The 22,109-nt window shown below is 38.4% G+C and overlaps 1 protein-coding gene across 8 annotated transcripts in view; it reads left to right on the top strand.

The window, feature by feature from the left end:
• The first annotated feature begins 20,010 nt into the window (after positions 1–20,010).
• The window catches only part of RANBP17 (RAN binding protein 17), a 324,967-nt gene continuing 322,868 nt past the window's right edge, over positions 20,011–22,109 (top strand). For 7 of the 8 annotated variants that reach the window (XR_012377245.1, XR_012377247.1, XM_025867045.2 and 4 more), the window contains exon 1: positions 20,017–20,141. Coding sequence is in view for 5 of the 8 variants with exons in the window: in XM_025867045.2 (XP_025722830.1) it covers positions 20,124–20,141 (18 nt within the window). In the remaining 3 variants the exon portion in view is untranslated. Of the gene's footprint in view, positions 20,142–22,109 lie in introns of all 8 variants that reach the window. The other variant, XM_073890032.1, reaches the window with a different exon arrangement.

Here is a 22,109-nt window from a genome sequence, read left to right as displayed (position 1 = left end):
ATCAATTTCTTCCTTGGAACATAGGAACCTGGCTACCAGCATCCCTGGATCCCAGAGGGAAAATGGGCATGCGGTCTCCCAGTTTAGTAAACTGACTTACACTAAATCTCCTGATCTAGCCTTTTACCCCTGGCCACAGCTGAGCAAAACTTGCAAGAAATTAAACTCGAAGGTTTTTATTGTTGTTTTTTTCTTAACTGGCTACCAGAGAGGGGACCTTACTGTTCTATATGCTAACTTTCAAAACCTGTTTTCAGCTCCACTCCACAACCTTGACTCCAGAGTTTCCTGTTGCTGTTGAATCTTGACATTGCGGAGTTCTGCAGTGTAATGTGGCTGGCTTCCTGTCACCCTCTCCTACTGCAGGTATCTAGCTTCCCACTCCCTCTGCTGTGCTAAATCTGTAACCGCCTGCTCATTTGCTTTCCATTTGCTTTCCAGCTCATTTGCTTTCCAGCTTCCAACATTGATTTTCACGTTTGCTATGGAGCCCTCTCCAGTTCTCTTTGTCCTCATTAATGTGTATTTTTCAAATTCCTTCAGTATCATTTTAGTGGGATGTGAGGAGGGGACAGAAATACATATGAGAACTCATTTACCATGTTTGACCAGAAGTCCAATGCTTTATTCTTTTTAGCAGTTGTTTCAGAATCATAGCGTATTAAATAATGGCTTAAAACCTCATTTGACTCTCAAATAAACAGAGGCCAATTAGGTTGGGCCATAGATTTTTTTTTTTTAAGATTTATTTATTTGAGAGTGTGAGCAAGAGAGAGCGCACGAGCAGGGGGAGGAGCAGAGGGTGAGGGAGAAGCAGGCTCCCCATTGAGCAGGGTGCCCAAGGCAGGGCTCGATCCCAGGACCCTGAGATCATTACCTGAGCTGAAGGCAGATGCTCAACCCACTGAGCCACCCAGATGCCCCCATAGATATTTTTTAGTATTCTATAAAATAATAGCCTAGGTGTACTGAACACGTAAGTCTAAATCTTAGGACTAGAGCGGAAGGAAGAAAAGAAAGGGAGGGAGAGAGAAGGGGAAAAAAAGAAAGAATGGAAAGTCCCTAAATTTTTTTTAATCACACATGATAATAAATAAACTTTATACCTTACATAATTTTTCTTCATTAATACTGCTTGGCCTTCACTATTAGGTGGTATAAAACGATTTTATTCTCATACCATAACTGTCTTGAGATTTGCCTTCCAGAACCAACAGGAGGCAAAAACTACACTTTCATTGCCAGGAGTGTAGTTTGTTTTAAACCCAAAAGCTGTCCTTATAAAACTGCAGCCAAGAAGAGGATTTGTGGATTTTAAAATATCCCATGGATCTTCCGTAGACTTGGAATCTGAGGTCAGTATTGGCTTGAAATCTGTGGCAGACGCGTGACTTTTTTTTTTTTTTTTTGGAGGAAAAGAATAAAAGGAAGAAATGAGGACCTTTTTTTTTCCCCCTCTTGGCTCAAAACCAAATATTCAAGGCTTGTGCTCACTTTCCTTTGAATGAAGCCTCTGGTAAGTATAGTGGTCCTTGCAGCCCTGCTATATGATTTGCAGTCCCCCCAGTTTGCATCATGGGAGCTGGTTGACATTACTCAGGGGAAACAATGACTAAGGAAAACGTGATTTAAAACTCTGCTTCTAGCCTGCAAACTGCCTGTCTGGGACTGTGTTGGATCAATGCAGCTGCTGCTTAGAATGTGGGAATGTGGAGGGTAAGCTCTGTGAGTTGGGCAGAAAAAGTCACTTCTATGATCAGTGTGGGCACCACCTGATATGTGTCCAGATACAGAGGAGCTGATGGATGGTACCCACCCCCCCCAGCCACAAGCCATGAGGCATCTCTGTGAACCAGGAAACCGTCTGTGGGCCTGAAGGGAAGGAAAGAACTGTGAGAATGTCTGCCAGTTCAAGGAGCTAAACCTTCAGAAGAGCACCAATATTGGCATGAAACACAAAGGATCTCCTGAATCAGGTAATACAGAATCCCCATACCATTCCCTTGAATTTTTAAAGAATAAAGAATATACATCTCGGGGCACCTGGGTGTCTCTGTCACTGGGCGCCTGCCTTTGGCTTAGGTCATGATCCCAGGGTCCTGGGATCGAGCCCTGTGTCGGGCTCCCTGCTTGGCGGGAGGCCTGCTTCTCCCTCTCCCACTCCCCCTGCTTGTGTTCCCTCTCTCGCTGTGTCTCTGTCAAATAAATAAAATCTTAAAAGAAAAAAAGAATATACGTCTCTGCGTATATTTTCTATTTCTGACATTGACTGTGTGCATTGAAATGATGAAAGAGCCTGATATTTTTTTGTGGTTACACTCTGACTTAATTTCCAGGTTATGTGACCTCCCACAGATCTAAAAAACTCAGGTATGAAGAACTTCGTGGTCCCAAACTTGATTTAGTGCTCCGTAGATAAAATTATACAAGAATAAAAAAATTAACTGTACTAGAGCTCAACTCTGTGACTTTATCAAGTAACAGGAAATGTTTTTGTGTTTATACATTTCATAACATTAATAGGGTTTTCTTTATCTTTTCTACAGTTATCATGCAAAATCAACTAAATTTTAATTTAGTGATATCTAGATGGAATTAAAAATAATAAGAGGCAATACAAGGTAAATGCCTTGATAAACATGAATTATATCTGTGTGGGACTTAACGCTCTTTTAAAAGTGTGGACATGGCATATAATCAATTGGATGAAATTTCATTTTGGTGTGAGAGCCAAAACTTATAACATTTGAAAGAACCACATTAAATAGATTGTAAATCTACATTACTTAGTAAGTAAGTAGGAAAGACTTCCTGTCATTTGCATTTATTTGGGGGCACTTAAGAGCCATAACAAGATAAAATAAAGTTCTTATAAGGCTGCATTTTTCTTGACAGGATAAAGAAGCCGATGTAAACATAAAACTACTAGACTCATTGGGGAAGATGAAGAAAAATAAAGCAACTTTCACAGAGATAGTTTTACAGTCCCACATTAATGTAATTCATTCTTCAAAAATGAGTCATTCCAATTTCTTTTTTTTTTTTAAGATTTTATTTATTTACTTGAGAGAGAGAGAGAGAGAGAGCACAAGCAGAGGGGAGAGGGAGAAGCAGACTCCCTGATGAACAGGGAGCCTGACACGGGGCTTGATCCCAGGCCTCTGGGATCATGACCTGAGCTGAAGGCAGATGCTTAACCCATTGAGCCACCCAGGTGCCCCGAGTCATTCCAATTTCTTATAGATTTTCACGTCTTAATGCATGTTCTCTAGAGCTTTAAATTGCTCATTAAACACTTCATAATACACTTCTGGAGATAGCTATTAAAGGAATAGGGCAAGTTCAACAGTTATATCAGTACTCAGAACCTACTGTGTGTTATCAGATGCTCACACTATAAATACAATGTATTTCAGAATATGATCATTTCACTTAGTTTCAAAAGTCCATAGGTGCAATTTTTCCTACTACATTTGTTCCTAACAAGTAAAAATTGGAGATCTCTAGAAGCAGATGCCCAGAATGAAATAAGGCTTAACCAGCAATGTCCCCACTATAATAATGTCAACTCATTCTGATACAGTATTAGAATTGCAAATACAGATACACAGTTTGCAGAGCGATGCAGTACTGGATGTGCTGAAAGTCAAAACTCCGGAGAATTACACAGTTTAGCAAAGACAATATTTTTGCCTAAGATCCATGTGTTCAAAATAATCTCTCCCATCAGCAATAACCTATTAATGGGAATGTATTCTGCTGTAAATGAGGGACAAGAGGTCTTTTCTCCAGAGTAATAGAACCACAGTGACACGTGAAGTCTAGTGATCCTGATATCATTATCATATTTATTATTAATGACTATTCATAAGACAAGCTTTTCCAGTGTCCATCTTCTTCTTCTTCTTCTTCTTCTTTTTTTTTTACAATTTTAAATTAGGGTAGCTCCTTTAGTATCACTTTTAAGGCCGTCAAAACTAGCTTTCAGAAATCTTCAACGTCATTTGTTTCACCGAATCACAACTTCTCAATGAAATCTGTGAGTTCCTAGAGCTGAGAAGATGAGTCTAAAAGAGCTGGTGATGTCAATGATTTGGGAATATGCAATCTTAACCATTTTTTATTTGGTCACCCCCTCCATACCCTATTTTCTAACTTCTACATGGATAACAATGCCATTTGAAATTAAAGTTTAAGAAAATAAATTCAGAGTAGAATTCTTTCCAAATCTTGTGATAAGCTTCTAAAACTTCACATTTACAAAAACGTATTTAACCATTATTTTGTTAATTTATGTTAATACATTCCTATAATGGTCTGAATTCATGAGCTTTGCAAAATGACCAATTTGCCAACATAATTATGATTTTTTTACATTCATAAGAAACAATTTGCAATTATTTTAAAATACTGAGGTATACTGATCAGCAGTAAGCTAAAATCTTTTAAAATAGTTTCAAGACTGCATTTTACTTAACTCTGACTCAATGATCTTGAGTTAAATAATACAAACTTAAAGTTTAGCAATCCACTGAGTATGATTTTCTTTGGGGTTTTGGCAGATAATATGGTAGATTGAGTTTGAACTTTGATCACAGTAGGGCTATGGAAAGTCTGTGAGACCTTTTAAAGACAAGACAGGTAGATTTATCATGAGTGATATTAGCACAGGTTATTGTGAGCATATAGTTTGTAATACAGAAAAATTAAAGGGCCAGCTTTGCTGATTAATATGTGACATTAGCTGAACAATGAAGTCATACAAGAGTTTTCTTTAGCCAAGCATAAAATAATTGATTTGTGGGCAACTCAGGGTTAAAACTAAATAGGTTTGATTCATTTACGTCCAAGAAAAGGTTACTGTTGTTAGCAATCAAAAAGTACTCCCCAAAGAGGAAAAACAAAAAAGAAAAGTATTACCAAATATTAAGAGCTTTTAGCACAAGACAGGACAAAAAAATGTGGTGGTTAGGAAAGCTAAGCTAAACCATCTATTCTTTATGAGTTTCTTGATATAAAGTGTACTCCCTAATGTTGAGAAGCAACAATTTAACACGAGTCCACTTTTTGTTTTATTTCTTATCCCATTTATTTTTGATTGGATGTTCACAACTTAATACTTCCAAGGGCCACATAGAGTAGCTTTGCCCTACAAAAGTGGGATTTATGTGATTTCTAGCTTTTTTATTTGGTGCCCTTGGCATCGACATTCCTGCTTTCCTGGGATGAAAAAGAAAAATTACTTTAATGTTAAATTGACTGATGGCCCATTCTGATTTCCTGAGATTACTGCTAATGAAAAAATACTTAACATTAAGAGATAGAAACTATGGAATATAAAATTTACAAAAGCTATCTGCCTTTAAAGGACCATATCAGCCATTAAATAATTATACAATGTCAGCTTGTATCATTTGCTATCTAGACTGCAACAAAGAGTTAAGTAATTGGGCAAGAAAATTCATATAGCTAGATTTAAAGACGGCTTGACTTTTTTTTTTTTTTTTTACCCTGGGCCATAACAAAGTCAATTTCCAAGATGTTGTATCACTTAGGATAAAACCAAGCTATGCAACGATGATAGTACATTATTTTTCAGAAGAACTTTTAGCATACATAATTAAACGTTAATTAAACATATGCATATATTTTGAGTTTTATCCTCCAAATGGATAAAAATGTCCTCTGTGGCAACTTATAGAAGTTTAGGATATTTTTAATGTGATTTCTTTAAAAAGTAAAAATAACACTGAAATAGAATTTACCATATTCTTAGTTGCTGTATTTCATTTCTGGATAAAGGGTCTGTTTTAGATTTAGCCCCATTATTGAAATAAAATTATAAAGCTAGTTATGGTGTAATGGGAAAAATGAGATGTATGGGAAAATGTTATCGGAAACATAATGGGAAAAATATTTACTTTGTAGACAGACAAACCTTATTTAAATCTCGGCTCTGCCACTTAATGATGTGACTGACCTTGGGTAAGGTGCTTAACTTTGTTAAAGTCACCTGTAAAATAAGAAAATATCTACCTTGCCAGCTGGTAGTGTTAAATAAGAATTGACAAAGCTTGGTACACAAATGTTCAAAAATATGTTTCCCTTTCTCCCATCCACAGAGAGAAAATGAGATCCTAGAGTAATGACTATTTTTATCCCTTGTATTATATTATAAAGTACGGCTTTTGTATTTTTTGATATGGTCCATTATCTTGTTAACTGTTTTATTGAGCCTTATGTCACATACCATACAACTCACCCACTTAAAGTGTGCAATGCAATGGCTTTTAGTATATTCACAGAACTGTGCAACCATGGCCACAATCAATTCTGTTCACCACAATAAATTTTATATTTTCATTACCCCCCAAAAGAAACCTCACTCCCCTTAATCATCACCCTCCAACCCTCCCATCTTGTCCAGCCCTAGACAATCACTAATCCGCTTTCCTAAACTGAACATTTCGTATAAGTGGAATCATGTATTATGTGGTCAATTGTGACTGACTTCTTCCCTTAACATGTTTTCAAGGTTCATTTGTAGCATGTGTCAATATCGTTCCTTTTTATTAGAATAATATTGCATTGTATCTATACACCACACTTTATCATTCTTCAGTTGATGGGTATTTGGGTGGTTTCCATTTGGGTAGAACTGCTGTATTAGATGGTAACTCTCTGTTTAACCATTTGCTAAGCTTCCAGACCGTTTTTCAGAGCATCTGCAACATTTCATATCCCTACCAGCAGTGTATTAGGGCTCCATTTTCTCCACATCTTTGCCAACGCCTCTTATTATCTGTTTTGTTTTGTTAAATTATAGCTATCTTAATGTGTGTGAAATGGTATCTCAATGTGCTTTTCATTTGCCTTTTCCAATGGTTCATGATGTTGAGCATCTTTTCAAGTGCTTACTGGCCATCTGTGTATCTTCTTCATAGGAATGTCTACTCAGATCTTTTGTCCCTTTTTAGTTGGGTCATTTGTCTTTTTATTATTGATTGTAATATTTCTTTATATATTCTAGATACAAGCCCCTTATCATGTGTGGTTCCTTTTCCCCCCATTATTTTCCTGTTTTTTTCACCTCAACATTCTCCACCCAACTTAGTACAACATCTTCACAGCTTTATTCTTACCCGGTCTTTTAGAATTTTTAACAAATTCTTTCCCGTCCTAAGTAATCCATATTCAATTAAATGACAGGCATTTCTGAATAAGTTTATAAAGCAAGGTTTCTTTGTCACTGGGATTCCCCTTTCCATCCTGCTTAAATACTACATATATTTTTGTGGCAATTTTGGCTAAAAGTCTACCATTTGAGTAGGAAAAAAAAGCCCTCACTTATTTGTGCCAATTGAATTTTATATGCACAAGTTATTGGCAAAAAAAAAATTTCTTTAGACACGAAATCCATTTTTTAAAAAGATTTTATTTATTTGAGAGAGAGAGAACGAGAGATAGAGAGCACGAGAGGGAAGAGGGTCAGAGGGAGAAGCAGACTCCCTGCTGAGCAGGGAGCCCGATGTGGGACTCGATCCCGGGACTCCAGGATCATGACCTGAGCCGAAGGCAGTCGCTTTACCAACTGAGCCACCCAGGCGCCCACGAAATCCATTTTTTTGACATAAATTTCTCACTTAATTTTTCTTCTTATAGCTCCTGATTTTTGTTTTTTTTTGCCTTCTCAAAATACAGAGAACTTCAGTCAAGATACTGTCACTTTTGGTTGTAAAGTTTCATCCTATCCAGTGCTGTGTGTAGAGAGGCATGGGGTGGATGAGTGATAGACATTGGGGAGGGTATGTGCTATGGTGAGCGCTGTGAATTATGTAAGACTGTTGAATCACAGACCTATACCTCTGAAACAAATAACACATTATAAGTTTTAAAAAAAAGAAGATAGTAGGAAGGGAAAAATGAAGGGGGGGAAATTGGAGGGGGAGACAAACCATGAGAGACTATGGACTCTGAGAAACAAACTGAGGGTTCTAGAGGGGAGGGGGGTGGGGGGATGGGTTAGCCTGGTGATGGGTATTAAAAAGGGCATGTATTGAATGGAGCACTGGGTGTTACACGCAAATAACGAATCATGGAACACTACATCAAAAGCTAATGATGTAATCTATGGTGATTAACATAACATAATAAAAAAATGCAAAAAAAAAGAAAAAAGAAAAAGGCAGACAAACTGGCCCTTCCTGGTGATGATGGGTGTATTTCAATGTAGGTATTTGAGTTATTTGAACAGTACACATAGGCAGTGAGTATATTTGTTGATGATGTTAATGAATTCTTTCCTCCAGATCACATTTTAAGATTCGAGTTTGGAATATTAAAATGTTTCCACTGTAATCATGTCAGGAAATATGATAATAATTTATATATTCCAAGTATTAGATTTACAAAATCATTCCACATGTATGATCTCATCAATATGATTTAGAGGTCTGCACATGGTGACCGAGAAAAAGGATGAAAGGGGGAGTGTAGTGTTTCTCAAAGTGTGGCTCAGAGACCACAGTCACAGGATCATCTTGACACTCTGGTGAAAGGACCAACTGCAGGACCCAACTGTAGCCAAAAATGATCCAGGATATAGGGAATGTGCCTCACAAATCTGCCTTTTAAAACAATTATTCCAGATGGCCCCAATTTATGCTCAAGTTTCACAACCACTGATATAGATAAACTAGTAAACAAATAAATAAATGAACTGCATAATATATTTCAGAATGAAAAGACCGTGAGCAAATTACTTAACCTTTTTGACCCTGTTGTCTCACCTTCTCAGGAACATCTCAGGATTGTTTAACAATGAATATATGTCAATCATTCAGTGCATTGCATTACCCAGAGTAGGCACTCAGTAAATAGTAGTTATCAGTTTTTTTAAACCACACCTCTAGGGCACTCTTCTCAGAATAATAATGGGTGGAGAGAGAATTTAGTGGAAGAAACAGTGTACACACAGCAGCGAGGACAATCATGTCATGCAAATCGCTCATTGTAACTGTGTAGGGGGCATGAGTGGGAGTAATAATAAATAAATCTGGAAATGAAGGATTGGGCTAGACAAGAGGACCCTACTTTCAGAGTGCAGAGTTGGGGTTTTTCACAGTAAGCCATGAAGTTATTGAAGGGTTATTTATTTTATTATAAGAATTTAGGGTTATTTATTTTATTACAAGAATTTTCTAGCATCATCAAAAGTAGAGAGAACAGTATAATAAAGCACATTATTCAGATTTAATAATTAGACATTACTCAGATTCAATAATTACCAATATTTTGCCATATTGACTTGTCCATCTCCTTTTTATTTTGATTTTTTCTTTGCCAAAATATCTTAAAGCTATCCCTAGCTTTCATGTTCTTTCACCTTCCACCCCTCAGTATAGGTCTATAGAATACATGACACTTTCATACACAATCACAATTCCTTTATCATACCAAAAAGGTTAACAATATTTCTTTGGCATCATCTACCACCCAGTCCATAATTTCCACATTTCCCCAATTGTCTAAAAAATGTCCTTTTATAGTTAGTTTTTTAAAAATTAGGTTCCAGGGGCGCCTGGGTGGCTCAGTTGGTTAAGCATTTGCCTTTGGCTCAGGTCATGATCCCAGGGTCCTGGGTCATGCAGGGATGGATCCCTGCTGAGCAGGGAGCCTGCTTCTTCCTCTCCTTTGACCGCCACCCCCCCCCCCAGCTTGTGCTCTCTCACTCATGTTCTCTCTCTCTCTCAAATAAATAAATAAAATCTTAAAAAAAAATAAAAATAAAAATAAATTGGGCTCCAAACACAGTCTACACATCACAGTTGGTTATTTGGTTTCTCAAATCTCTTTAATCTAAAAAAGTGCCCTTACCCATCCTTATTTTTTATGTCATTGGCTTATTGCAAAACCAGGTGATTTGTTTACATAAAATACTACATGTTCTGGATTTGTCTGTGGGCTCCCTTGGGAGTGGGGATGGACATTTAACTGATTTATCTGTCCCCCCCACACTTCCTATAAGTCAATGGTTTCTCTGAGACTTATTTAGATTCAGGTTCAGCATTTTGGGCAAGAGCCCTTCATCAGGGTGCTGTGGACATCCTCTTGCATCACAGCAGAAGGCATACCAGGTCTGGTTGTCTTACTTTCAGTAATGCCAATATTGGTCAGTTGTTTCAGGAGGTAAAAGCCTGATCCCCCTGTGACAAATTTCCCCATCATCTTTCAATGAATAATCCTAGACCAACTGAAGATTATTGCCTAAATCAATTCTTTATTAGGGGTTATAAAATATATGCTTATAGACTGGAATTTGTCTGTAAAGAATTATTATGGTAGCATTACAATAATAGTAGGGGACATGTACACCCCACTTTCAGCAATGAATAGATCATCCAGACAGAAAATCAATAAGGAAATATTGGATTTAAACTACATGTTAGACCAGATGGACTTAACAGGTATGTATAGAACATTCCACCCAACAGCAGCAGAACACACATTCTTCTCAAGTACACATAGAACATTCTCCAGGATATATTATATATTACATCACAAAACAAGTCTTAATAAATTTGAGAAGACTGAAATCATATCAAGCATCTATTCTGACCACAATGCTATGAAACTAGAAATTTATAAGAATAAAACTGGAAAATTGACAAATATATGGAGATTAAACAACATGCTCCTGAACAACCAATGAGTCAAAGAAGAAATGAAAAAAAATTTTAAAAACATCTTGAGACAAATGAAAATGGAAATGCAAAATACCAAAACTTATGGGCAGCAAAAGGACTTCTAAGGTAGATGTTTATAGCCATAAATGCCTACATTATGAAAAAAAGAAACATCTCAAATAAACCACCTAATTTTACATTTCAAAGAACTAAAAAAAGAACAAACTAAGCCCAAAGTTAGTAGAAAAAGGAAATAACAAAGATGAGAAATAGAGACTAAAAAGACTATAGAAAATATCAATGAAACTGAGGGGTGGTTTTTGAAAATATAAGCAAAATAGACAAATCTTCAGCTAGACAAGCTAAGAAAAAAAAAAGAGAGAGGACTCAAATAAATAAAATCAGAAGTAAAAGAGAAGACATTACAACCGAGAGCACAGAAATAAAAAGGATTATAAGAAACTACTATGAATAATTATGTCGACAAATTAGATAATCTTTAAGAAAAGGCTAAATTCCTAGAAACATACAACCTGCCAAGAATGAATCATGAAGAAACAGAAAATTTGAACAGACTAATCACTGGTAAGGAGATTGAGTCAGTAATCAAAAACTCCCCAACAAAGAAAAGTCCAGGACCAGATGGCTTCACTGGTGAATTCTGACAAACATTAAAGAATTAATGCCAATCCATCTCAAACTCTTCCAAAAACTAGAAGAGGAGGCAACACCTCCAAAGTCCTTTTATGAGACCAGCATCATCCTGATACTAAAGCCCAACAAAGATGCTACAAGAAAGGAAAATTATAGGCCAATAACCCTGATGAGCATAGATGCAAAAATCCTCAACAAAATATCAGCAATCTGAATTCAACAATACATTACAGGAATCATACACTATGATCAAGTGGGATTTATTCCAGTGATGCAAGGATGGTTCAATATATGCAAATCAATAAGTGTGATACACTACAGTAACAAAATGAAAGATAGAAATTATATGATCACCTCAATAGATACAGGAAAAGCATTTGACAAAATTTAACATCCTTTCATGATAGAAAACCCCACAAACTAGGGATAGAGAGAATGCACCTCAACATAATAAAGGCCATATATGACAAGCCTATAGCTAACATCATGCTCAATGGTGAGCTGAAAGCTTTTCTTCTAAGATCAGGAATAAGGCAAGGATGGCCATTTTCACCACTTTTACTCTAACATAGCACTAGAAGTTCTAGCCAGAGCAATTAGGCAAGAAAGAGAAAATAAAGGCATCCAAATCAGAAAGGAAGAAGTAAAACTGTCTCTATCTGCAGATGACATACATAGAAAACCCTCAACACTCCACCAAAAAAACTGTTTGAACTAATAAATGAATTCAGTAAAGTTTCAGGATTCAAAATCAATACACAAAAATCAGTTGTATTCCTATACACTAACAACAAACTATACCCTCCTTACCTTGCTCAGGCTCTGACTCCCCACACCTAGCTAGCCTCATCCACATCCCTGCATGGATGCTTTTCTCAGATCTGTTAAGCTCTAAAGTCTTATGCTGTGCCCCCCTTCAATGCATGGATACCCTTTTCATACCACTGGGGCTCCAAATCTCTACAACAGGCAAAAACTCTGCAGAGATGTCTTCCTCCCCTGCTGTCTCTGACACCCCAAGAAAAACCAGACCACTCTCATGCATAGTCACTCTCCTCATCCCATTCAGGATCTGATACCTTTGTCAACCAGCCCTCCTACACAAAAGTTCTTTTCCCCTTGCTTGTCCCGCAGTGGCTCCCCCAATCTTCTTTTGCAACCCTGGTGTGGACCTTGCTCCACACTGTTAGATGGCTTTAGGACTATCCCAGAGTATGCATTAAATCTCAAAAATATAATATAATCAAAATATAATTAATTCTTAAAAGTATTCTGGGTGAATAATAAACTATATGGTCAACTTATGTATAAGTCAACCTGGGAAAACATTTTTAGGAGCAGTATTTTATATGCCTGAAGGACAAATTTTTGTCTTTTCTACCTCTCCTAGTTATAGAGAATACTGATAGCTCATTTAATGTTGCTATTATATATGTTTCATTTTTAATAGTGAAAAAGAGTAGACAAACCTAAATTTCCTTCAGTAGAGGACTGATTAAATAAATCATGGTATATATGATATCTATATACAGTGAAATATTAAGGAGTTCTTGAAAAGAAATGAGGTAGATCCAAAATACTGATATGGAAGATACCTAAAATATACTGTTAAGCAGAAAAATCAAGGTATAAAACAGTACTATAGCATGATCTCATTTGTATGAAAGAAAAAAATGTTTGCCCACATATTTATGTGCAGAGACAGAGGCATGGAAGGACACATTAAATTGAGATGGGTTATTTTTGAGCACCTGCCATTCCTGGCAACTTTTACTTCTGATTTTGTATAATTCTGTACAACTAGGTTTTATATGAAAATCATGGATTTCTTTTATAATCAGGAGAAGATAATAGAAATACTCTTTTAAAATAAGTTGCTACAATTGGAAAGGACTAAATGTGGGCATCAGTAGTGATTGATCTTCCCTAAGCTCCTAAGTATGGCATAACCTAATCTTGGGAATGGCTGTGAATGTGTGTTGGGGCAGGGGAGATATGAGGCAGAAGAAAGGAGAAAGAAAAGTTGACGACTAGGTTTTCCTTGAGCTATTCTTAGGCTCTTTCATTTTTTCTTATAAGAGATTTGTCTGGTTAGCTGGGTATCCTCATGGTAAATTTAAAACATAACTCTTTGCAAAAGGAAAATGTTGACCCTTAAGGAAAGGACTTAGGTTTTAAGAAATGGTATAGCTCAATCAGAGAAAGACATGTATCGTATGTTCTCACTGATATGAGGAATTCTTAATCTCAGGAAATAAACTGAGGGTTGCTGGAGTGGTGGGGGGTGGGAGGGATGGCGTGGCTGGGTGATAGACATTGGGGAGGGTATGTGTTATGGTGAGCACTGTGAATTGTGTAAGACTGATGAATCACAGACCTGTACCTTTGAAACAAATAATACATTATATATTTAAAAAAGAAGAAGAAGAAGATATCAGGAAGGGAAAAATGAAGGGGGGAAATCGGAGGGGGAGACGAACCATGAGAGACTATGGACTCTGAGAAACAAACTGAAAGTTCTAGAGGGGAGGGGGTGGGGGGAGGGGTTAGCCTGGTGATGGGTATTAAAGAGGGCGTGTACGGAATGGAGCACTGGGTGTTATATGCAAACAATGAATCATGGAACACTACATCAAAAACTAATGATGTAATGTATGGTGATTAACATACCATAATAAAATTTTTTAAAAATCTTTAAAAAAATAAAAATAAAAAATTGTCAAAGGAAAAAAAGAAATGGTATAGCTCTTGCTTACTCAAAGTAATATTAGTATGTGAGGGATCTAATTTTATATTTTAGTACAAATTAGTTTCACTCTAAAAACAATTAAACAGTATTGCTTTCATTGAGGACTAAATGTATTTTATAGAAATGTTTTAGAAGAAAGCACTAGAAATGGGGAAATGTCTTTCTGAGAAGTAGCTATGTGCATAAAATGGGCTATGCCAGTGATAGCTCTTTTTTTCTGCCCTATTCTCCTAGAGTTTACACATTTTATACTCTCCATTTCAATTTAAGACAGCATTATTTTTAAAAATTATACACACACACACACACACGCACGCACACACACACTTTCCCTTATATCAAAAAAGATTTGTAGCAATAGAGCCCGTCTGGTTAAACTCACCTTTTCTAAATGTCCTTCTACCCATATATATGTAGCTTCCACCAACACTTGTTTAATAAGTGCTTCTTTAGTGAGCATTAACAGTAATCTGTTCAGGTCTGATTTTTTATTACATCATAAGTTTTTCTCTGATTATAAAAATGAATAATGTATATTTTAGAAAATATTTAAAATGAAACCTGAAGAAGAAAAAAATCATCTGTTAATTCCACGACTCATAAGATAGCACTGTTAACATTTGTTTGCATTCTGTCCCATTAATTTTTTCTATGCCTTTTTCATTTGATTTTAATGACGTACTGTTCCATTTTGCCTTTTACACTTAACATAGCATTTTCCACATTTTTACAAAACTCTCTATAAATATAATCCTTAACGACTGTGTAAGATTTTGCCATACGCTGTACCATAATTTACTTAACCTTTCAGCTTTCCCCTATTATAAATTATGCTTTAATAAATAACTTCACATATAAAACTTTTTTTTTTTTGCAGTTTAGGTTATTTCTTAGAATCACTTTCTTGAAGTTGGGTGAAGATGATAAACATTTTCAAGATTCTTGATATATATTGCAAATTGCTTTTCGGAATGGGTATACTACTTTATCCAGTAGCCTTACATGTCAGTGACATTTTACTATGATGCTGCTTAGGGATAACTTTAAGGATACATAGTTAACATAACATTACTATCTTCCTGAGGTAACCAATGCTTTAAACTATTTATTATTATTTGGAAGAACTAATAAGCAAGTAATATAAGGCAATATACAAAATGAAAAATATTAGTTTTAATTTGTCAAAATAATAGCATTATTAATACATAGCAGTATACATTTGTTATTGCCAGTATGTTAAAAGTGTAAAATCATTTAAGGAAAAGTGTGTACAGTTTTTAGTATATGTGTAATAATAAAGATTGTGAGATAACTCATATTTATATCACCAGAGGAGAATTTTTTTTTGTTACTCTGGTTTCACACTGGATATTTAAATAGAGTTTAAGGTTAATGACTTGATAAAATAAAATCATAGTTGAAATCAACCAATATGAAAGAAATATACACAAATATACATATTTTATCCAGCTGTTGTGTTTTGGAGGGGTTTTACATAACTGAATTTTTTGGATGCATTTTTCTCCTGTTTCTCTCACTTGCCTGCCTTCTGCTGGATTCCTAAAACTTACTGAGGTATTAATTAATCTTATTAAGTGTATTCAATAAAATTACATTTTATAGAATAAATTAACAGAGGTGTGTACTAATGTTTCCTATTTTTGTTTATATGTGCTACTAAAGTAAATGATTGACCATAGGTTTTATATTTTGCGTATTGATAAGTAAGAATTTTAGTTGGAGGGGCGCCTGGGTGGCTCAGTTAAGAATCTGCCTTTGGCTCAGGTCATGATCCCAGAGTCCTGAGATGGAGCCCTTCTCCATCTCCCTGCTCATGGGGAGCCTGCTTCTCCTTCTCCTTCTGCCATCCCCCCAACTTGTGCTCTCTGGCTCTATCTCTCTGTCCAATAAATAAATAAAATCTTTTAAAAAAAAAAAGAATTTTAGTTGGATATTTTGAGGTTTTTTTTGGTGTTGTTAGTTGGATATTTTGAAGTTTCAGTCCCAAAGTTCAGGCCCACATAAGTCCTGTTATGGAAACAACAAAAAACAAATCAAAACTCAAAGATGTTAGGTGAATTTCGTAAGGTACCAGAATTACAAATGTTAATTGAATTTCCTGAAAAGATACAAAGATCAAAGATCCATTTGTCTTTTTTAGAAGGCTAGCTGCCATAGAAGATACTTTTGTAATTCCTAAGAGCTCTAAGTGTCCCTCTTTCAATTGAGTTTTGTGATAGAAATGAATTATTTGACATCCTGGAGCATCTTTTGTGTTAGTTTTTAAAAATTTTTTTAAAAAAGATTTTATTTATTTGAGAAAGAGAGTGCACGAAAGAGAGCATGAGTGGGGGCAGGGAGAGGGAGAATTGGACTCCCTGCTGAGCAGGGGGCCTGATGCAGGGCTCCAGCCCAGGACCCCAGGATCATGACCTGAGCCAAAGGCAGACACTTAACTGACTGAGCCACCCAGGTGCCCCAGGTGTGCTAGTTTTAATAGCTGCAGTGACGCAATTCTATCTTAAATTTTATTAATTGACAAAAAAGATACAGAGTTGTGTGCATATTTTGTTAGAAAATCATGGAAGGGAGAGTTCATTATAAACTGAAATCTTAAGTGGTCACTCAAATTTAAAGGGAAAAAATAATTGGCTTTTCATTTTCTGAGTTACCTTGCAAATCCACAGAATAGTCAGCTGCTGTTTTTATCACAATCTTATATTTGTGCCAAGGATATTCTGCTATGGGGCAAAAAAAAGCCAAATGATCAAATCTCAAGAAATTGTTCCTCCTGTAATAGCTTAAAATTTGAGGTAATGGGAAATGCCATTTTAAAACAATAGCTTTAAAATGTGGACTGGGGGGCGCCTGGGTGGCTCAGTTGGTTAAGCGACTGCCTTCGGCTCAGGTCATGATCCTGGAGTCCCGGGATCGAGTCCCACATCGGGCTTCCTGCTCAGCAGGGAGTCTGCTTCTCCCTCTGACCCTCTTCCCTCTCGTGCTTCCTATCTCTCATTCTCTCCTCTCTCTCTCTCAAATAAATAAATAAAATCTTTAAAAAAAAATGTGGACTGGGATTCAGAAGTTAGACAAGGGCAATAAGCAGTTAAAATAATGGGGTATTGTATGGCAAATGCAATAGGGAGGTCAGAAATCAACACTGGTGCTAGGGATGTAGGAGTCACAAATGAGACTGGATATCAAAAGTCTTAAAGCATGGAAATAGAATATAGGAATCAAAAACTCTGGGACACAGGAGTCACGAATGGCAGAATGAGGGTATTGAACATTTTCAAGTTTAGGAGCTGGGTTATGGGAACGAGGACTCATGGGCTGTGGATGAGCTATAAAAATCGAGGGTGAAGAATAGAAGATGCAAACAGTCTCATCATAATGGAGTAGTTTATGTTGAATTAGACCTCCCACTTAAATCAATTATAAAAATAGGACAAACACGCGCACACATGCGCGCGCACACACACACACGTATACACTTATATAAACACACATATATATACATTTAACAAATATGTTAATATATTACATATATAACAAATATAAATTTGATAATTTAATGTGTATTAACAATGACACACACACACACATACACACACATATATAACAACTGCTTGAAGGCACTAGGGAACAACCAGTAAAGACAAGAAGACCTGATTGGCTTCAACCCTTGAGAGCATGAAAGCACTAAGGGCAAGGTCCACATTCAGGTCAGTTCCCACCCTGGGCATTCTGAATAAGCACGGGGTAACAGAGCTAAACAGATAGTAGCAATCTCAGTAGGCTAGGAGCAGAGATGGGAGTCTAGGAAGAAAAGCAGCTGGGATTTGAAGGATACAATTCTAGAGAGGAGAACATTACAGAGATGTGAGCCCCAAAATCTGTATATAAATTCCCTTTAAATCATCAGTAAATTCTTAAGATGCACATGCACAGGAGGAGACTTCAAGAAACTCAGCAGAACAGCAGTGCCTAAAGAGTTGAACAGAGATTTTAGCAGCTTCACAGTACTGGGGAAATGGGGATTAGAGTTCAAGCCCCACAAGGTGGAAGGGTCTTGGGCAAATATTCAGGCTTTCAAGCTCTAGTAAGATCTGGTAAGAACCATGACCTAGAAATAAGGGCAAAACTGAGATAAACTTGAATTTAAAAGCCTAAAACCAAGTTTCAATCAGATTAAGGTGATTCACTTGTATTCTATCTGCCTACTACAATAAGAGAACTTAATCCTCTTTGGAGAAAGCTGATATCATCCACAGTCTCTACAATTTTTCTACCACACTGTTTGACATTCAATAAGAGATTATAGGCATGCTTAAAAAACAAGACCAAATGCCAAAACCCAGGAGGACCCATAGGTGATTCAGATATTGGAATTATCTGATAGGGGCTTTAAACAATATGATTAAAATGTTCAAGAAAATAGAGTAAAGATAAACAATTCCACCAGAGCCTTAGAACCTGTTTAAAGAATGGAAGGGGAAGACTCAAATGAAAATTCAGGACCTGAAAATATAACTAAAATTAAGATTCCAACAGAGGGGTTGTGTAGCAGCTCAGACACAGCAGAACAGAGTTTCTACTGAATGGGTGACAGGTCAGTAAAAAATATGCAGATTAAAACACAATGAGGGAAAAAAAGACAAAAAAATACCGAAGAGTGTAAGAAACATAAGGAGTACTCAAAAAAGTCTAACATACATATAACTGGAGTTCCAAAAGGATAAGAGACAGAGAGGAACAGAAGCAATATTTAAAGAAATACAGAGAATTTTCAAACAGTGATAAAAATATCAGATTTCATATTTAAGAAGCCTTACAAATCCCAAGCAGGATAACACACACACACACACACACACACACACACACACACACACACAGAGTTACATCACACTCAAACTGCTAAAGACAAAAAAGAAAGAAAAAAATTAAAGCAGCCAGGGGTGGGAGATATATTACCTTTAAGGAGCCATAGTCAGACCGATGGCTAACTTCTTGACAGAAACAATGGTAACCAGAAATCAAGGAAAAAGACGTTTTGTTTTTTAATGCTGAGAACATATTTTTTAAAAGACAAAATGGAATTCTATACCTAGCAAAACTATCCTTTAAAAATATAGGTGAAATAAAGATGTATTCATGTTAACAAAGGCTGAATTTGTCACTAGTAAACTTGAACTATAAGAAGTATTAAAGTAATTTTTCACACTAAAGTACAATGCCCCCAACTGGAAGGGTCAGTCTTCAAGTAGAAACGAAAAGCACCAGAAAGGAGTGACTTTGACCTACTTTTGTTCAAATAAATTCTCATTCCAATGGAATCATTTGGTGTAAAATACAAATTCATATTAAATGAAATACAGGCGAGAAGTAGTAAGAGGTGAGCTAGAATTTTACAACTTAACACCATGTAGACACTGTCATTTTAATTTTAACCCAAATAAAGTTAAAAAGAAAATGGAAGTTGGACTCTGGGAGTCAGGGGTCAAGGACAGCAGTTGGCATGAAGGAGTCCAAGGTTATGGCTGATTGTGCACAGCAAGTGGGTGTTCAGGGGACAAGAACAATTGTGGAGATGGGGGCATCAGAAGCCATGGGCAATGGTTGTGTTGTACGGCTTCAGGATCAACAGTTTGTGGGAGATGTAAGAGCCAGGGGTCATGGCTGACAGTTGGGTTGTGGTGGTTGTGTCAAAGGAAAGATGTCAGAGGTTACGACCCACCTGAGGTAACATCAGCGGTTCAAACCTCCGCGCTGGGGGCGGTTGGGATTCTCGGCTCCCTAGGCCCCGCCCCCTCAGGCCCTCCCCCCGCGCGCCGTCTCCGTCGCCCCGCCCCATCCCGTCAGGCCCCGCCCCGTGCAGCGCTTCAAACGCAGAGGCCGCGCGGCGGAGGCGACGAACGTGCGGAGCAAGCCAGCGGCGCAGGGACCCCGCGGGCGGCTGGGGCTTCCGCGGTGCCCGCCTCCGCTCCCTCCCCTCCGGCGCTCGGGGCGGCCGGCCGGCGCCGCCTCCCGGGAAGATGGCGCTGCACTTCCAGGTCAGTGCGCTCTGCACCGCAGGCCCCCGCTCCACCGCCCCTGGAACCCGGCGGGACGCTGCGGTCTGGAGACTGAGGGCCTCGGACGGCGGCGGAGGCCGCCGGGCCTTGGACCGGCGCCTCGGAGCCCCAGCCCCCGCCCCGGCCGGAGACTCGGGCACTGGCCTGGGCTGCCCACCCCGGGCCCGGGCCCGGGCCCGAGGAGGGGATGGCCCGTGCCCGGGGGTGGCGGGTGGAGGGGCAGGGGCCAGGTTCGGAGCTCGCTCTTCCGGGGAGGTGCGGATGCTGAGGATCCGCTGCGCGGTAGCCCGCACTTCTTGCGCGGGGCACGGCGCGAAGGGCTGCTTTGGCGGCGCCCAGGCAGGTGGGAACCTGGCCGGGCCGGACCAGCCTTCCCGCCGCGTCGCTGGCCGCAGTTCCATCGCCAGCCTCCACACGGTTGGGATGCAGTTCGAGAGGGGGCCAGGGCCCCCCGAAGGAACGGCGGCAGCGGTTGGATTTTTAATTGGCTACATCGGGCAGGGGCTGTATCTGTAGGGAGTTGCGGAGTGCTTAGCAGCAGCCTTATTGGAGGAGGAAACCGGGGCAGCGTGCCGGAGGAGCGCGGAGATTAGGATGGGACGCGTGCTTGAGGAGGAAGGCTCACGTATTCTCGGGCTGCACTGGCATGTGCATCCAGTTATTCATTCAACAAACATTTATAGAGCTCCCCACTGTGTCTCAAGCACTGTGCACAGTTCTGGGTTAAAGGATTACATCATCTTACCATCCCTGCCTTCACAGAATTCACAGATAATTACAGTACATGTAAAAATGATATGGTGGAATTAAACACAGGATATCATGGGAACACTGAAGACGGGCAGTCAACCGTGTGTTTGTGTGTGTGTGTGTGTGTGTGTGTGTGTGTGTGTGTGTTGTGTTGAGAAGGAATGAGGCAGAGCTTCTCTGCTTTTCAGAGGAGATGCTTTGCGTTTCTTTGAGCTTCCGTTCGTCCAGTTATGTATTGAGTTCCTGCTTTGCTAGGCACGGAAGACAGCTCTAGCAAAACTGATTTCTACTCTACTCTCTTGGAACTTGCAGTCTAGTGGGTCTTGAAAGAATTGTAGGAGCCAGCCAGGTGAAGAGGAGGGGAAGAGTATAGAGGCAAAAGGACCATGTGAATGATGGCGAGGAATTGTGGAAGAACATGGCACCCTGCAGGAAGTTTGGTCTGGCTGGAGCATAAGGTTCATATAAAATAGGAGAAGGGGAGGCTGTGGATGGCAGGAATGACCTTGGAGGGTAGTCAGTTTCATAATGTGACTGTGTCTATGTGTCAAGTTCTTCTTGTAGTCTTCTTCGGACTGCCTGTGGTCATACTGACTCATTTCTTATTTATTGATTCTTCCAAAGGATCTTTTCTTTTCAGCCATCCACTCTCCTGTCAGGTGATTGACAGCTCCACGATTTATAGACCAGGAAGTAGTGAGCCCCACCCATTACCTTTTGACTCCTTGCCATTTCTGAGGGTGTCCAGGTCAAAATAATGTTATTTATTTCCACTCTGGTAAACATGCCCCCTGGGAGATTTTCACAGGAAGAAACTTACAGGGAGGACTTTGGGGTTGTAAATAGGTAATCAAGTGTTCATAGTTCAGGTGTAAATCTGGAGAGTAAAGACTGTAGTGGAAGTTAGGAAGTTTTCAGCCTTAGAAAGATGATGCATAATAGTAAATTCCTCAGTCCTGGAAGACTTCTTCATACTTCGGTATCGTGTTGGAAAAATTAGCTGGTAATGCCAAAACTACCTGTATTGGTTTTCCAGGAATGTATTTCATAGCAGCTCAAAAGTGTAGTTGGACAAATAAAAGATCAAACAGTTCTGAGAGCCAGAAAAAAAGCTCTGAAACTTTTCAGTTTGAAGTATTTCTAGCATATGAGACCATATTCTCCAGTTAACTCAAGGAACATTTATTAATATTGATG

The sequence above is a fragment of the Callorhinus ursinus genome, unplaced genomic scaffold (assembly GCF_003265705.2).
Source record: "Callorhinus ursinus isolate GAN/ISIS: 27379988/994484 unplaced genomic scaffold, GSC_fseal_2.0 scaffold3, whole genome shotgun sequence".
Classification (NCBI taxonomy): Eukaryota; Metazoa; Chordata; class Mammalia; order Carnivora; family Otariidae; genus Callorhinus; species Callorhinus ursinus.
Note: the sequence above shows the minus strand (reverse complement) of the source record. Positions and strands in the feature narration are given on the sequence as shown.